Source organism: Zymoseptoria tritici, chromosome 2 (genome assembly GCF_000219625.1).
Source record: "Zymoseptoria tritici IPO323 chromosome 2, whole genome shotgun sequence".
Taxonomy (NCBI): Eukaryota; Fungi; Ascomycota; class Dothideomycetes; order Mycosphaerellales; family Mycosphaerellaceae; genus Zymoseptoria; species Zymoseptoria tritici.
In genome coordinates this window covers 732,016-748,774 of record NC_018217.1, presented here as the reverse complement: position 1 = coordinate 748,774, position 16,759 = coordinate 732,016, and the positions used below count along the sequence as shown (strand labels likewise).

At 54.1% G+C, this 16,759-nt stretch overlaps 3 protein-coding genes across 3 annotated transcripts; 2 read left to right on the top strand and 1 right to left on the bottom strand.

Moving 5' to 3' along the window:
- Positions 1–3,604: 3,604 nt before the first annotated feature.
- MYCGRDRAFT_35654 (uncharacterized protein) lies at positions 3,605–6,208 on the top strand (the record flags this gene model as incomplete). The annotated part of the gene is made up of 1 exon (XM_003855682.1): positions 3,605–6,208. A coding segment is annotated over one exon (2,604 nt), but the record flags the coding sequence as incomplete, so codon positions are not given.
- A 1,128-nt stretch (positions 6,209–7,336) lies between these two features.
- Positions 7,337–10,125, top strand: YAK1 (serine/threonine protein kinase; the record flags this gene model as incomplete). Its single annotated transcript, XM_003855683.1, has 4 exons — positions 7,337–8,646; positions 8,703–9,181; positions 9,233–9,991; positions 10,022–10,125. 4 exons carry the CDS (start codon positions 7,337–7,339, stop codon positions 10,123–10,125), a joined length of 2,652 nt encoding a protein of 883 aa, XP_003855731.1.
- An 892-nt stretch (positions 10,126–11,017) lies between these two features.
- MYCGRDRAFT_28568 (uncharacterized protein) lies at positions 11,018–11,634 on the bottom strand (the record flags this gene model as incomplete). The annotated part of the gene is made up of 3 exons (XM_003854748.1): positions 11,018–11,058; positions 11,128–11,434; positions 11,497–11,634. Coding segments are annotated over 3 exons (486 nt in total), but the record flags the coding sequence as incomplete, so codon positions are not given.
- Positions 11,635–16,759: the final 5,125 nt, after the last annotated feature.

Genomic DNA, 16,759 nt, shown 5'->3' with positions numbered 1-16,759 from the left:
CCAACGGAGACGCAACGAAGTGCTGACGATGATCCACTTGCCCGATGAGCTCATTCTCGACTGTATGGACCATCTTATCACGCTCGACGTCCTCCACCTACGTCTCACTCACTCCAGTCTCGCGCCAGCCGGCAACACTGCACTTCAACAGCGGCTCAAGCGGCTCTACATCCACCCCTCCGACCTGTCACTGCTGACCGCGGTTAAGATCTGCGCTCATCCCATGTTCAGCCAGGAAATTCAGGAGGTCGTTCTCCTTGGCACGATTGAACACTCAAAAGTCAATGAAGAGATTGAGATATTCTGGCCCTGGCCCCGCACTTTCCCGAAGCCAAGAGATCAGCCATCGACTGCTGTACTTACGCAGTCGGCCAATGGTACTTTCAGCGATATCTATCGACCGTTGATGGATGGCCTCTCTAGCTTGCCGAACGTTCGAAAGCTATCATATGCCAAGCGTGTGAAATCGCCTGGTTTCAATCAGACTCGAGCGGAGACCATCCGGTCACATGTACAGCGCCCACTAAATGGACGCTGGAACGATTGGCAAGGTAAGAATCGACCAAGTCCCTCTTCTGTTTTGCAATAGCTGACCCTTTGAGTTTACAGTCATGACCGAGCTTATCGATAAGCTGTCACCTACTTCACTCAGGCTGAGCATCCCTCTCCAAATCGTCACCAGCATTGATCGATCTCCACGTGTGGAGAACATGGCTCGCCTAGGTCACCTGACTCTCACGCTCTTCCCGAGCTCGAATGACCAGCACTACGTGCGCCGCTGGACCGACATGTGTGAAAACCTATCACGCCGGAGTGAAAACCTCACGCGGCTCGAAATCACCTTGATTGGGGCGAAACCATGCCCTCACATTAAGGTTGAGACTCACCTAGCGAGAATAATGGCGTGCAGGTGGAGGAACCTCACCCACCTTGCCCTTATCTCGCGGCGTGAACCGATTTTCACCCGAACTCAGCCTCCCATTCTTCAAGGTCTTCCCTCCGAGGATCTCTCGAGATTTGTCGTCGACCATGCCAACAAGCTGGCAACCGTGCGTATCGAGAATATTCTGTTTCTGGAGACGAATCAGAGTGTTGGGCAGCCGACGGCCCTCAGCACCGTGGAGAACATGCGAGACGTGGTCACGACACTCCGCCGCAACGAATGCAACGTGGTCTATCGTATCAACCAATATCATCATCACGAGTGGTGCGGAAAACGAAGTGGACGATGGAAGAGGTGTCAGCCACAGGTCTGCGGGCTATATACGCCGTATGACGAGAATGGCGCTCATCTCACGAGGCAGGATCTGGAGGAATTTGCGGAGCGGGTCGGCGTGGCGACGGAGACAGGAGGGGAGAGCTGGGACTTTGGAGGAATGGTGCTGCAGGAGGTTGATGAGTGAAGAATACGCTTGCTTCGCTTGCTTCGCCTATTTCGTTCGCGTCGTACGTCAAAAGTTCTTTCTTCTCTTCCCGAAACGATCTCTTTCATCCACTGTACGCCTATTAGCAGTAAGTACCACGGTACCAAGGGACCTACACGACTTGCAGAGCTTAACTGTACGACTGTCTGGCATCTTCACTACCTCATATTTACGCCTATCTGCACGCTGCTCTTCCCGTGCTGTTAAGTTACTAGCACGCTTCCCTGCCCGCCTAACAGAATGTGCTGTTACCTTACTCGTGCGTGTATCTGCACGCTTACTTGCACGCCTACCTGCACGCCTTCTTGCACGCTTACTTGCACGCCTACTTGTACGCCTACTTGAACGTCCTGCTAAGACATCTGTACGCGTTCAAACAAGCATCCTGTCAGAATACTTGCGACTCTACTCTGCTACCTTGGTATCGCCCCCAAATTGGACCCACGCATGTTCTGACTTCCAGGTAAGCTAGTCGCAGTGCCGAAACTCAACGCACGTGTAGGAGCTGGCTCCGGTGCTCAGAAGAGGAAGTCAGATCTTGTTCGAGACAGGTACAGACAGGACATCAACTGGTCGACGGGCCAGTTGTCGAGGCTGGTATCGTGTTGCTGCGTCCTGCAAGCGATCCGCAGCTCTCGTCCGTAGACGCTCTCGCCACGCCAGCGCATGCAATGGATGCTGCATAGAGTGCCCCCTAGCGTGCCGAGTTTACCAAAATAGCGAGAGGGATGCTTGACGAATGCTTGAAATTGAACCAATGGTTGGTGGTCGGAGGAAGGCTTTCACAACGCCCACTTTTTCCATCAGTTCAACCACTTTTCCGTTGTTCCGGCACTTGCTACTGCAGCGCTTGCTCTACTTGAGACCTTTCGGCTCCTCTTTGAACGCGTAATAATAATATTCGCTCCCTCCTTTGCGTTGAACTTCAGTCCCTCTTTTGTCATTCTACTCTGCACATCACAGCCTTCTACACCGTGCCATATACGTGCGGTTCTTGACGCCATTCTGCTAGCGCGCTACGATCCTGGAAACCGGACTATATCCCAGCAGGTTTCCGAGGATCATAGCCTTGGACGGACGACACGGAACCACTCAGCCTCGAGAGTGTGACGGCGACACCTACGAATGGGCCTTGGCCTTCGTACTTGCCATTGGCGCTGATGTTCTAGCCGCCATCATTGATCGTGCATGTCGGGGATATTCACGCTCATTTAAATCGCAAGACCGCATTCATGGACACCTGAAAGAGCAGGATAATCTTGGACATTTAATACGTCATCAGGGGAAGCAGTTGGTGGATTGTCAACATGGCTACAGTAACAATGGAGCGATCAGCAGACCTACACGCACGAGGGACGGCGGATTCCAGCGGCACCTCCCCTACGTCGCTGTGGAATGCGTCGACCATACCGCCGGCACGGAACTTCCACGAGGAGCTTCCGCGTTCGGCATCGTACACATACATGGGAGCGACAAAGGACACGGTGTATGAACAGAGAATTGTTGAGGCCAAGAGCTTTACAAGTGAAGAGAGCGATGCAAAGTACACACACGGATCAGACCTGACGCCGACCTTGACACAGGAGTCGGGTGCGACAACGCCCGACGAACCTTTAGGCGCCATTGCACCACCAAAGGCGCAGGAACTGGTGGGTCGATTGAAGGCGAGTTGGAGAGGACAGCAACACAATCAGCGACAAGATACAACGGCAACGACGAGGGGCGGTGTGGACGATGTGGGCAAAGAGTTGCGGACAAGTCTGGAGGCTTCTGGTGGAAGTGTGCCGCATCGGCTGTCGGCCCAGTCGTTCTCGAAGAGATTTTCAAGGAGGCAGTCATGGCAACAGTCCACTGCTTCCACGCCGTCTCGCTCTCCATCGCCAGCCAAGCAGCAGCACGAGGATGTGGTGAAAGGACATGTCTTGGTTACGCCGAGTGCGCAGTCTCCACAGCAGAAAGAGAGGAGGAAGTCGTTCCTTGCGAGGAGGTTGTCCGGTCACAGCAGCAGGGAGCAGAAGGCGACGACCGACAATACAAGCTCCGGTGACGAGCCCGAGAATGCAAAACCTCAAAGGCCTTCTTCTTTCCTACGCAGGAAGAGCACTCGCGACGGCAACCGCCTGTCCAAGGTCATCTCCAACACGTCGAACAACGGCAGGTCTTCAGACCTGCCTCCACCGCCTGCTATCCCATGCTTGCCTAAAGAATTCTCCACCTCTCGCTCACTAGGACCTCCCGGCTCGACGGCCCTCCCAGCCCCCACGCTGCGCCTGCTCGCAGAGGAGAAGGACCGTGCATCCGCGAACAAGAAGAAAGACGAGCTTTGGAGTAGCTTTCGATCGCTGGACGCGGACTACGCCAAGTTCACGTCCAAGTCCTCGGCTCAGAAGGCCAGCGTTGTGCGCACCACATTGATTCCATTCTTGCGAAATTATGCATCTCATCCTTCCAACAAGATGCTGCGACCAGAAGATCTCGACCGGAGAGCCAACATTCTGAACAAATGGTGGACTGGGTTGATCGAGATGCTCCACGGCAGGAACAATCAATCGATATCTGGAACTGACAGACCTATTGTTCTCGATGGAGTCGCTGGTATCATGGAACGGCCAGAGTGGAGACTTTCTCCATCTCCTTTCTGTCCCCTGAAAGATCGAGTGAGAGCCTCACTTACTGCCCGAGGTCACTCAAGCACGTCGCTCGCTTCTAGCTCTTCTGACTTTTTGGCCGAATCCGTCGTTCACAACACTCGGAACATCTTCGTTCAGAACTTGACTGCACAAATGGCATTTGTTGTGGAGAAAATGTCCTCACGCCATGCCTCCCCCAGTCTTGTTGCGTTCTGCGGCAAGGCTTGTGCATACGCTTTCATGTTCGTGCCAGGCATGGCGGACATCCTGTCCAGAATATGGGAGCTCTCCATGGACACCATTCGGCGAGTCCTTTCGCAGCACGACGTCGGCAAGTTCGACCGGTTGGATGAGATTTCGGACGATGTTCTCGCCAACTTCCCGGCCCCATTACATCAGCTCGGCTTCACCTCGTTGATGAAGATGATGCGCACTTTGCGCAATCCGCCTCCGCTACCTCTCGGGACAAACAATATTCAATGGTGGGGCCCGTGGCTCGAACGCTGGAGCGGCCGTGAGAGCGACCTGTTCTATGTCTTTGTCAAACAATACCACTTTCTGGCTGTTGGATTTCTCCGATCCGAATCCACTCCTCGCGAGCGGCTCTGCGCCCCGGGCATGCTTCTCGTACACGCACAGATCCTCGCCAACCTCGATGCGACCATTCATCGAGACGCCTCGCGTTCGCAGCCGGACTGCAGCACGCCTGTAACCTCCACCACTTTCGACGATATGCTCAACGGCGACCCAGACGCTGTGGCATCTGCAATTCCTGTTTTACCCAGTCACACCGTAAGAGCAATGGCCGAGAACCGGCTGATAATGTTAATGCGAGACTTCCTCTCCGACCGGACATCTGAACATCCCATCGCGCGGGAGATTTTCGCGGTGTCGTTCAACAAACTGCTGCAGGCGGCGGTGCAAGGAACTTCAATGTTCGACCATAGTGCTTGTTATACTCTATTGGATCTCCTGGAGGAAGCACTTCCGATCTTGACGAGATTCGAGGGATCGAGAGGTGATCTGGAGGCAAATATTCTGGACCAGGATTTCTGGATGCTGGTCTACAGGAAAATGATCGATAGCCAAAATACTTTGACCGAGATCCGGCTGTATTCCTTCCTGTATACGGTGTGGAATGTGATCGCACCGGATGCGGAGCGCAAACTGGCATTGTGCACGCAGGTCCTGCTGGCTTCGGATGTATTCGAGAGCAGGTTCAATCATTGGTGTCCCATGGTGCGAGCCTATTACATGAGGCTCCTCTGTTGGCGCGTGGCTCGCTACGATGGTGGTCATCACGACGACGGCTTGACGATACTGCAGATGATGCGAGAACGACTTCAGACGACTTGGGCGTATCACATGCATCTCTGCAACACCAACGGACTCAGTCCGATTGTGACTCCTTGCAGCCCGGCACCTGGCAGGAGATTCATCATCGTCAGGACGGACAATCAGGTCGGCCACGCGAACACATTTCTTTCCTTTGATGGCATTCTACGAGCGGGGGAGTCTCCAACGCAATCAAAAGAACCTCCGTGGAAACGTGCAAGCATGGGCATCAGCCTCATTGACACCATTGAATCGCGGCCCTCGTCAATCTCCTCATCAACCCTCGATTCCGACTCGGACTCTCGTGAAAAATCTCCAGGCATCGGAGGCTTCCTTCGCAAGATGATTGGGTCGAGATCAAAGACCAAGGCGCAAGATGCTGAGAAGAAGTCCACGGAGAAGGATCAGTCTGCATCCGTCAAGCCCTCCGCAGCGGACAAGGAGAGTGAAGCTTCGACGTCCACGGAGTCGGCCAGCGTACCGGTCTTCCGGCCTCTGACCTTCAAGTTCTCCCTCGAAGTGCAGATGCACAACAGGCCGCATCCTCCTATGCGTCTCAATCCTCCTCGGCTTCCTGGTCCAGCGCAGGACTATCTGCTTGCATCGTCTGCCAACGCCGTGCTTGCAACGCAACCGATCGAGCCAAAGGGTGAGAGCGCCGCTAGAGCCCGATACGCCGGTCGCGCGCTCGCTGAGTGGGCCATCGTGGTCGGAGAGTGTGGCAGCTTCTTCGAGAGGAGAAAGAAGGAAGGTGCGCCTGGAGATGCGGATGTAGAGACTCCAGTCCTAGGCGTGGAGGTGTTCAAGAGACCCGGCTGAAGGAATCTAGAGTGAAATACAATCGATTTGTATGTGCTCTATGTGAGAATCTCGATCCAGGGTGGGATCTTGGTATGTCGGTGTATATATGGTAATGACAGCATTCGAATCGGCGTAGATACACATTAGCTTGATTGAGGGATGGATTGGAGACAGGACTCTAGCGGAAGCATCCAGGTTGGCGGATATCTAGCGTGGACAGGGATACATATATGGCATAATTGAGGTCGTTGACGCCCGAGGAGTCACCATGAGGAAGCACTCTCTCGAATCACTCGATTCATGTTATACCGCATTTATTGAGGGCTCTTCAAGTAATGCACGTACCCTCGGGCGAGCTCCGTTATACTTTTATAGAGCCGAGACCATGGTTAAACTCAAGTAGATCCGCAGGCGTTTCATGGACATTGGAAGTGTGACGCTGCGTGAGAACTCAACCTTTTTGATCACCAGAGGAGCCATTCCAAGCGAATGCCGTGGACAGCATTGTGACTCTTGAGACCCCCAGAGGAGAGATCGCATTTCATTTGACTAGTTGATTGCGGCCTAGCAACACCAAGAAGTTGGGCTCCCATCGACTCAGAAGCTGGGACCGACTGTTGGTGAGACCCGCGGGTGGATCTTGCTGCTCTCTCTGCATGCCCTTGTAATTGTGCTGCCCAGAACATTCGTACTGTGTACGGATACTGCGTCGTACAGCCGAATCGACCTTGTGGACCCAGCAGAAGAGGTGTTCGTGCGTTGTACTCTCTGCAGCGTGAGGGTGACAACCAAGAGCAAGCGCCGAGCGATCTGCATCCCATGGAACCTCATTCCTCCAACATCACCTCCGCGACCGCGACCACGTCCACCACCACCACCACCACCACGTCGTCCACGCCAGGATTCGACTCCGCTGCCTACCACGCGGTCACGTCCGAGCATGCCGCGCACCTAGCCACGCCGTCGCCCTCGTCGCCTGCCCCGGCAGCTTCGCAATCATCGTCAGCGCTGCCTGAGCTGCCCGCAGCAGACTCGTCGACTTCCTCGAATCTCACGGCCCAATCGAGCAAATTGCCCACCATCACGCACACCCACCACGCGACCAATCGTCCTCCGTCGTCCTCCATCGCTTCGCGCGCGGCTTCCATGAGCTTGTCGACCCCGACTGCCGACACTGGCGCTTCCGCTGCTTCCTCCCCACGGCGTGCGCGCAGCAACATGGACGGATACGGCAATGGCAGTGACATGGACGTCGATATGGACGCCGATCCGTTCAACCAGCAGAAATACGCCCGCCCGCCGTCCAATTCCCGTCCGGCTTCCCAACACTACCTGCCCACTCATTCGCAAACCGCCGGTGGTGATGCCGCCGCTGCACGCACCGCACGATACTCTCCCATGAATATGTCGCCGCCTACATACGCGTCGCCCGCTCAGCAACAGCAGCAGCAAACACCTTCGAATCAATACGCTTCATACACACCGCAGCAGGCGGCACGATTGTCTCCCAGCCGGCAACAATTCTCTTCGCCCAGCCAGCAAAGATACTATGCCTCTCCACCGGGCTCTGCTCGCGCACATACCTCACAACTACCTCCTTTGCAGGCCGCCGCATCACCCAATGCGTATTATCCGCAGTCTGCCACCCAGCAACTCAACGCTGTCTTTGGGCATGAACAAGAGCCGCAGAAGCGAGATCCGCAGCAACGGCAGGGCTCTGGCTCCTCCGATCCTGTCCCGCAGTTCTCGAAAGTGAACGGGCTCGGTGATCTCGCCTCCAACATCAATTCACAACCTCCCTTCCGACGAGCGAATCCCGAAGGCGGCTTCATCAGTCCATTGCAAGCACTGACCACGCATCTGCCGGCCACGTACCGCATCTGCAATCCTGGCTTTCAATACGAATCATCACGGAATCCGCGACGAGTGCTCACCAAGCCGAGTAAAGGCGTGAAGAATGATGGCTACGACAACGAGGACAGCGACTACATTTTGTATGTCAACGATATTCTCGGGTCAGAAGAGACAAACCACAAGAACAGATATCTCATTCTGGATGTGCTGGGACAGGGAACGTTCGGACAGGTGGTGAAGTGTCAGAATTTGAAGACGCAAGAAGTGGTCGCGGTGAAGGTGGTGAAGAACAAGACGGCCTACTTCAACCAGTCCATGATGGAGGTCTCGGTATTGGATCTACTGAACGGAAGAATGGACAAGAACGACGACCACCACATTCTAAGGCTCAAGGACACCTTCATTCATAGGCAGCATCTATGTCTGGTGTTCGAGCTATTGTCGGTCAACCTCTACGAGCTAATAAAGCAGAACCAATTCCGCGGGTTGAGTACGACGTTGGTGCGAGTCTTCGCGCAGCAGCTGCTTAATGGGCTTTGTCTACTCAGCAAGGCGAAGTTGATTCATTGCGATATGAAGCCGGAGAACATTCTGCTCAAGAAGTGCGTCTATTGGGAGAATCACGTTGGTCGAGACTGGTTTGCTAACGAAGTCACAGCCTTGAAAGTCCAATCATCAAGATCATCGATTTCGGTTCAGCATGCGATGAACGACAGACAGTGTACACCTACATCCAATCCCGATTCTACCGATCACCAGAGGTACTCCTCGGACTGCCATACTCCGCAGCGATAGACATGTGGTCACTCGGCTGTATTGTGGTGGAGCTATTCCTTGGTCTACCACTGTTTCCTGGTTCGTCCGAGTACAACCAAGTATCGAGGATAACGGAAATGCTCGGACTACCGCCAAACTGGATGCTAGAGACTGGCAAGCAGTCTGGCGAGTTTTTCGAGAAGGTCCATGACGAATTCGGACGAAGGACGTATCGACTGAAATCGATGGAGCAGTACGCGAGGGAGCATGGAACAAAGGAGCAGCCGAGCAAGAAGTACTTCCAGCAGACGAGACTTCCGGACATTATCCGAGCGTATCCCATGCCGAGGAAGGGCATGAAGCCGAACGAGATGGAGAGAGGTATGTCGTATTGCAAAGCTGGTGACGTCGCTCACAACTAACGATGATCAGAAATGGCCAACCGCGAGGCATTCATCGATTTCGTTCACGGACTTCTCAACATCAACCCTCTCGAGCGCTGGTCGCCTCAACAAGCACGTACTCATCCTTTCATCACACAGCAAAAGTTCACCGGACCCTTCCAACCACAAATGAACCTCAAATCTACCAGTCGCTCCCCTGCTCCAGGCGTACAGCAGCAGCAGCAAGCCGAAGCTCTGTCGAAGCAGCGTGCTCAACAAGCACAAGCTGCTCAAGTCCAGCAAGCTGCTTCCGCACAAGCCTATGCATCAATGCAACCGAGCATGCACATGAATTCAGGCTACCCACCTAGCCCACACTCCGCCCAACAACAACATCAGCAAGCCGCCATGTACCAGAACATGTATTCTCCTTCACATCAGGGCGCGCCACCTCCATATCCTGCCAACCCACCTCAGCAATCCTCCGCCTATGGTCAACAACTCCCGATGATCCAGCAACCGCCTCCTACGGCTTCGATGAACCCCTACGCTCCACAACAACAATCTCAACAACCCTCCCAACAACAAAATCTCTACGCTCAGGCCACGACACGAGGCGCCCGCCAACGCGCCACCACCATGGACGGCAACGGCATTCCTGCCGCTTTGCAGCGCGTCGCCGGCCATCTCGATCCCAACGCCCCGATTCGTCTGCAGCCCAGTCCGGCATACTACCCGCCTCCACAGGACGGACAGGCGGATGCTGGCAATATCGGTGGCAGGAGGAGGACGAGTCGAGCCACGGGGAGTGGACAGCGAGGTGGTGGTGGAGCAGGAGGTCAAGACCGGAATTTTGTGAGGATGTTGGAGGATCGTACGTTGGAGGAGGGTTGGAATGGTGGTGGTGGAGGAGGTGGTGGGAATGGATGGCCTGGATCGTGAGGGCGATGATGGAGGTGATTCTGTCTGGTCGCGAGCGTTCATGCATGGCGAGGAGGGTATGAGTCGTTGCTCTGAAAGAAGGGCGCAGTGCAGGACGGGTCGTGCTGAGGTATGGACGAAGGAGAAGGCGACACGCGGATAAAGAGCAAAACGCAAGGATGGCATTGATCGGCAGGACATACAAGATCATTCATTCTTCGCTTCCTTGGCCGTCGAGTACGTGAATAGGAAGTTCAAGTATCGGGCGGCACTCCTTCATCGCTGGCCTTTGACTGCACTAAGAACGACACGAGTAAACCCACACAGTGAGCCAATGACAGAGCGTCTGTGCACTATGAAAGGCACAATCAGGTGCAACCCATCTTGGAGTTTTTCAACCTGTTTACGAGCTACTTACATAAAACTGTAGCATGTTCCATGCCGCCTATCTCGACATCCTCTCACTTTGATGCTGTTTTCATGAGTGGGCTCCTCCACTAGGATGCTCGTTCCAATCCCGACGTACTGTTCATCAGGGCCTGCTGCTCGCGTATGCCTGCTCATTGGATTAGACATGTCTGCGTCTCGCCGGCTCTCGTCGAGTATATGTATGCATCAGGGTTAGCACTTCGCACTCTTTCCGGCGTAGTAGATGCGTGTAAGAAGGTCTGTTCTCCATGCATGAACCATCGATCATGCTTCGTAGCCGTAGTCTTTGATGCTTCATTCTGTTCTGCTTCCAGTGTAGTTTCCTTCAACCGATCTTACTCGCGCTGGGCACGGCTTTGGTCTGCGCGCCTAGAACGGGAGTGGAGACCCTGGGCGTAGCGGAGTGTGTGGTAGAGGCAGCGGCGACAGCAGCCATGGACGGCTTCGTCGTAGGAACCGGCTTGACAGTGACGGGCAAGATCTCCGTCTTCAGTTCTCGATTCTTCTTGGGTTTCGGTTCCGGCGCTGCGGCACACATCTCATCAGTACAGCCTCTTCTCAATCAAAAATGCGAGGACTTCAACTCCAACTCACCCTTCTCATTCTCCTGCACATAAAACCTCCTCAACAACATAATCGCCTCCTCACGGAAAAGTCCTCCATACACCGGGTACCCCGGATCCACCCCTTCGTCGGCGTGGATATTCATGACCCCACCGCAGCCGCCGAAGCGATCGTTCAGACACCCAAAGTAGACCGCGCGGATGCCGTACTGTCGCAGCGCCGAGGCGCACATGATACATGGCTCGACGGTGACGTAGAGGTCGGTGGCGTGGAGGATGGACTGCGGGTGTTTGGCGATGATTTCGGCGAGGGCGACGAATTCGGCGTGCCGGGTGCCCTGGTTGGAATCGTCCATTAGCGAGAGAGTTCTAGGAGGCAGTGTCAGATGAGAGGACAAACATTGAGCGACGCATTCGTGCCGTTGATGCCTCTGCCTATCACTTCTCCGTTGTGCACGAAGACGCAGCCCACGGGCGTCTCGTCGGATGCGAGGGCGAATTCGGCCATTTCGATGGCTTTGCGCATGAATTTTTCGTGGTATTCACGGTTGGGAACGGGACCGAACACCATGTTTGCGACGGGCGAGCTGGCGATGAGTCGAGAGGCAGTAGAAGGTGCGGTCGTGTTTTCAATGGCTTTTGGCTCAGGTTTCGACGAAGATGGTGGATCGCGTTTGATGGGTTTGTGGTTGATATCCTGGTGCTTTGGATACCTTTGTCTTTCTGTGTTGTTGGCGTGAAGGCTTCACAGATCGAGAGAAGACGTCTTGTCGTCGTGCGGGATGTATCGAGAAGGGTCTTCAAATTGAAACGAAGAAGGTGAAGAAAGGACGGAAAGGACCACAAAGTGAAGTCGCAAACATTTCTTCGTTCTCGCCTATCAAACGGTCAGTGAACACATGAGATCAAGAAAGAGCAATCAATCACTGACGCCTGACTGGAAAAGGAAGGCGAAGCACACTTACAATGGTGTATGTTGATTGAGGTCGTCAAGATTTGTGGAAAGAGTTGACACATGAGGTGGGTGAAAATCCCCATCGGGAAAGCGCGATGATTTGAGGCAAGACTTGACGAGATCCGTGAAAGACAGCAGCAGGTTGCAACGGGAATGTACTGGCGCATGTACGTTTGCTCAACGTCTTGTTGAAGCGTCAAGGTAAGCTAGTAGATCATACATATAAGACAGCAGGACGTGTACATGCAAGTTCGCATGTCATGCACATGTCAGTCGCCAGAACGTGGACTTGTGAGTTAGCAGGACTTTGTACGTGTAAGCTACAAGAACATGTACAAGCACACTGGCAGAGCACGTCTCTCAAGCGTACAGGTAGCTTGAAATGCTCATTATCAAGAAGCTTCTCGTCCTTCCGCTATGCTCGCACTTCCGCTCGTACCAACCAGTGATCTCCCTCCGCTCTCTTGTGCAGCACAATCGCATGCCTATACCGTAAGTACACCTCACGAACGCTTCGCTATGTCTCATGGCATCCACCTGCGCTCGCATCCCGCCGTGCCCTCAACACACGGCACATCCGCCTAAAACCCCGCCTGATGGAAAGAAAATGCACCCCAATACGCCAATCGTGAAATCATACTGTTGTCCTGCCCACCCCATCTCACTGCCTCACCATCTCTTGAACATTTCCTCATCCCACCCAATTGAGCCCTCCATCGCCTCATCGCCAGTCAAAGTGCTAATCTCCGGCAGCATAGGCAGATGACCGCGACTGCTCTTCGTCCTCTTCTTCTCGCGCAGATCCTCGCTCACAACCTCGAGCACACCTTCATCGTTGCTGCTGAAGAACCCGCTCTGACGCTTGAACCAGCTACTGGACCGCTTCTTGCGGAGTTTGTTCTGATCCTGGAAGGTGTGCAGAGCTGAAGGAGGTTGCATGGACGTCGTTGGAGATGTCGCCGTTGAAGGAGGTTGTGTCTGGTACACAGTCGGCGCGTAGGGGTCCTGGTAGGAGGAACCAGGACGCTGACTGAGTGATGTGCGCGGGCTGTTGAAGGACTGACGGAGAGATGACATGCTGAAGATGCGACGGACGCCTGTGGGACGGCGCAGTGTAGGTGAAGAGGCTTGCGTGTCGAATGGAGTCGGTGATTGTTGCAAGAGGCTGTCGGTGCGGGTGTGGATCGAATGGGCGCCGTCCGTGGTCGACATCGATTGCTTGTTCGAGTTGTGCGTGACTTCAGGCTCTGGCGAAGGAGGGCATGCTCCTGGCATCATCTGGTGTGTGGGGTGTGAAGTGAGCGGTCCGCCTGTTGTAGGTCGTGTGCGAGACCTTGGGCCATCGAGAGGTGTGATGGGTGGAGTGTCGAGTGGCGCGGGAATGTTTGTACCGTCGGTGAGAGAGAAGTCGACGGGCTCGACGGAGAGGATGTAGGACTTTCGCGCCATGTTGGTGTTGAACGAGGATTGCATGTTGACGCAGCTTTCTGTGGGCCAATGCTGAATGTGTGGGGTTCGAGCTCTTTCAAGGTGTAAGGTACCTTGGTTGAAGCTGTGTTTCGCGTTGTGTTGTTCAAGAACTTCTGGACGTGCCTCTGTGCCCTTTGCCTGCGCAGACCTCTTCTTCTGCGTGTGACGAGATGCGAGTAATGCAACGATGAATGAAGTGCTGATTGACGTCGACGGACGGATTGATCGGCGGTCTTGACTCTTTGACCAAGCCCTGAAGGATGGCTGGATTGGTAACGGCGCAACGGGTGGAAAGCAAGCCGATTCGTGCGCGGTAGAGCAGTGGTCGATCGCGGAGGAAGGATAGACAAGAAATGTCCGACGGGTGTGTTGTGAATGTGGTGAAAAGATCGAATCGAGGAAGAGATTCACGAGGCGGAAGTCATTGTCGTTGCATATGCCGTGCGAAGCTTGTACTCCTTCTCAGCTTCCCCTTCCGAGCTTGATGTTCGTGTTCCTGCGGGGAACAAGGTCTCTGACAGGGGCATGGGCTGTTTCGCATCCCAGTCTGCTCAATGTTTATTCGCCGATCCGCATGCACTTGTCAGGAGTTGAAAGGCAAGCTCCGTTCGCCGGGCCGCATCGAAGGTCAACCATTCGTTCTCTGCAGAAGGCATGCATGTCAAATCGGACGTGAACATTGTGCATCCATCGTGCCATCGTGGCTTGCATTCTCGGCTTCTTCGCCGTTGTTCCTTCCGGTCAACGGCCGCGTCGTGGCTGGGCTGTCAAACGGTCACCAACGACAATTCAGGACAGCATCTTGAGGCTTGATAGAAGATGGTGCACAAGGGACGGGCCTCCTAAAATTGCGAACAAAACTTGGGCACACGGGACCCAGCAACACTAATAAGGGTGCGTTTACCTCCTGCTCATTCCTGCTCATTGATCCAATGCCACGTGGTTTCTGTTCACAACTCGGGAATCGGGCTCGCTGACAACCCCGCCCCCACTCGCGAAGGTTGGTGGTGCGTTTCGGTTCAAGACCGTTGGAAGTTGTTCTTCGATCAGAGCATCATCACCTTCAATCGAGACCCCTGTAATGGCGACATCGTTCGAGCAGTTGAGCAATAACAACTGAATTCAATGATCTGAGGCCATGAGGAAACAGCTGGGACTTGCGAAAAGCTGACATTCGGCCGCAACGGCTGCCTCGTCCGAGCTTCCGTTCGGTCTCGCGAACGTCCTTTACAGAGCGAACAAACAGTCTGTACCCAGATATCGACGACAAGAACACACGAGACACGACCTCATCGTGGGGATGCCATTGACAGGTCTTCTGTCACGCTTTCCGTTCAAGATCACGGTCGTCGAGGATGACCGTTTCCCAATACCCCAGCATACAATAATTGGTACACCAGCCAATGCTGGCGTACGGTACAACTCCCGATGGACTTGACCGCCGATCATCGAGACGTTGAATGCCGAGGGCTTACCTACCATGGATAAATTCATCGCTTTCACGAGGAATAGCTGGGTGACAGACAACGTCGTGTGCTCCGTTAGACGTCGACAACTGCTCGCTGGTACGATTGACAGCAAACATCACAACCAATAGCGGCCTCGTCATCTGGCAGACTCAAACCTTCAGCAATCTCAAAGAACACGCTCCGAGTCGTCCTCTCCCCACCACAGCTATCCTCGAGATGGCCAGGTCGAATGGTTTCGCACCGTGTGGTTGGTGACGTTGTCGAAGGCAGCCCGGACGGTCGTGGTGATGGAGAGAAGCACGATGCAGAGCCGAGAGGTCTGCATGATTTCTCATTCAAGAAAGATCTAGCATCCTGCATCGTCGCAATCCGACCATGCAAATGTAGAGACACATTGCCGACAAGACAAGACCGTGAAAGCAACGACCCTAATGCACATCTCCCCAACTCTCCGCGCAACTTTCACCGTACAAATATCGCTCGGTTGGCTTGAATGGTGCAGTCTGAGCGGAAGCACGGAGGTTCGCTTTGGCGACGTCCGAGGACGACATGCTTTGGTCGTGAAGATTGAGGGATTACTTGCGTGGTCCAGGTTTCTTTCGCTGGCGGTGCGTGTGGTCGCTGCGGCTTTGCAAAAGCATCGCAGCGGAGACATGAGCTCTTCCATGATGCTCGGGACTGCGGATATGACCTAAGAGAGCCTGAGATGATGTCAGGTCGGCGGCGGTATGGTGATCGAAATGCCTGTAGAGAAACGCCGCAGCGCTCCGTGGCCGTTCAAGCTCCCAGAGCTGTCTACTAATTTTAGCTGACAATCCTGTCCTTGGTCCCGAGGGAAGGTGGGAATGGATGGCATATTACTATCCTCCCTCACCCCGATTGGCAGGTGCTGGGACATTGGTGGCAGCGTGGAAGGTCGGTTCCCTTCACGTAGTTTCTGTATGCGGCGTGGAAGCACGGGAGTCCTGTCACATAATTTCTGTATGCGGCTGAGATCGAGATTTTGTGATGCCGTCGCGTTGACGAAGAGTCTGAAGCCAAAGTTTGATGACATGCACTTTCCAATTATTGCTGCTTGGAGAGCATGCTCTTGTCTGGTCTAGGCGATGAGTCTTGGAACAGCGAGGAAGATTTGATGTATCCCTGAGGAAGACCGACGTTTCCGGATCTATGCATGGTCGAGGCGGTGTCGATGTTGCCCAATGACGTCTCCATTGGCAGCAAACCGATGTCAGCTGCAGGAGCTGGTCTCATTGGCAGGCCTGGTCATTCAAACATTGAGACTCGAGAGCTTCGAATACCCGGTCGACGGAGCTCGCGGAGGTCATTGTACAAGGAGAGGACCGGAGTTATTCAGTCCACGGGAATTCGTTGAGATGATTGTACAAGGAGAGACCCTGCGATTTGCGGGTCATAACATGATACGATGATCATAGTCGAGCGTAAGCAATGTCATTCATAACCTGGAAAGAGTTTTTAGCAAGAGAGAAGTTGCATTGAACCTTGATGAGGTGGTGATCCGGATGAGGTGGTGTACAAAATTCGCTTAGTCAAGCTATTGCTGCCTCAGGCATCACAAGAACTTCTGCCTGCATCCGTACAACAATCCTTCCATCAGCAAGACCCACAAGTTCGATGAGATGTCGATACCTTAGGCTTATTTGCTTAGAGGGGACAGCGATGAACTTCGACATCAAGCGCTATTCTTGCATGCGCACGACACAGGCTGCAACAGCATCCGAGCTGTCCAAGGCATACCCTGTCGACCA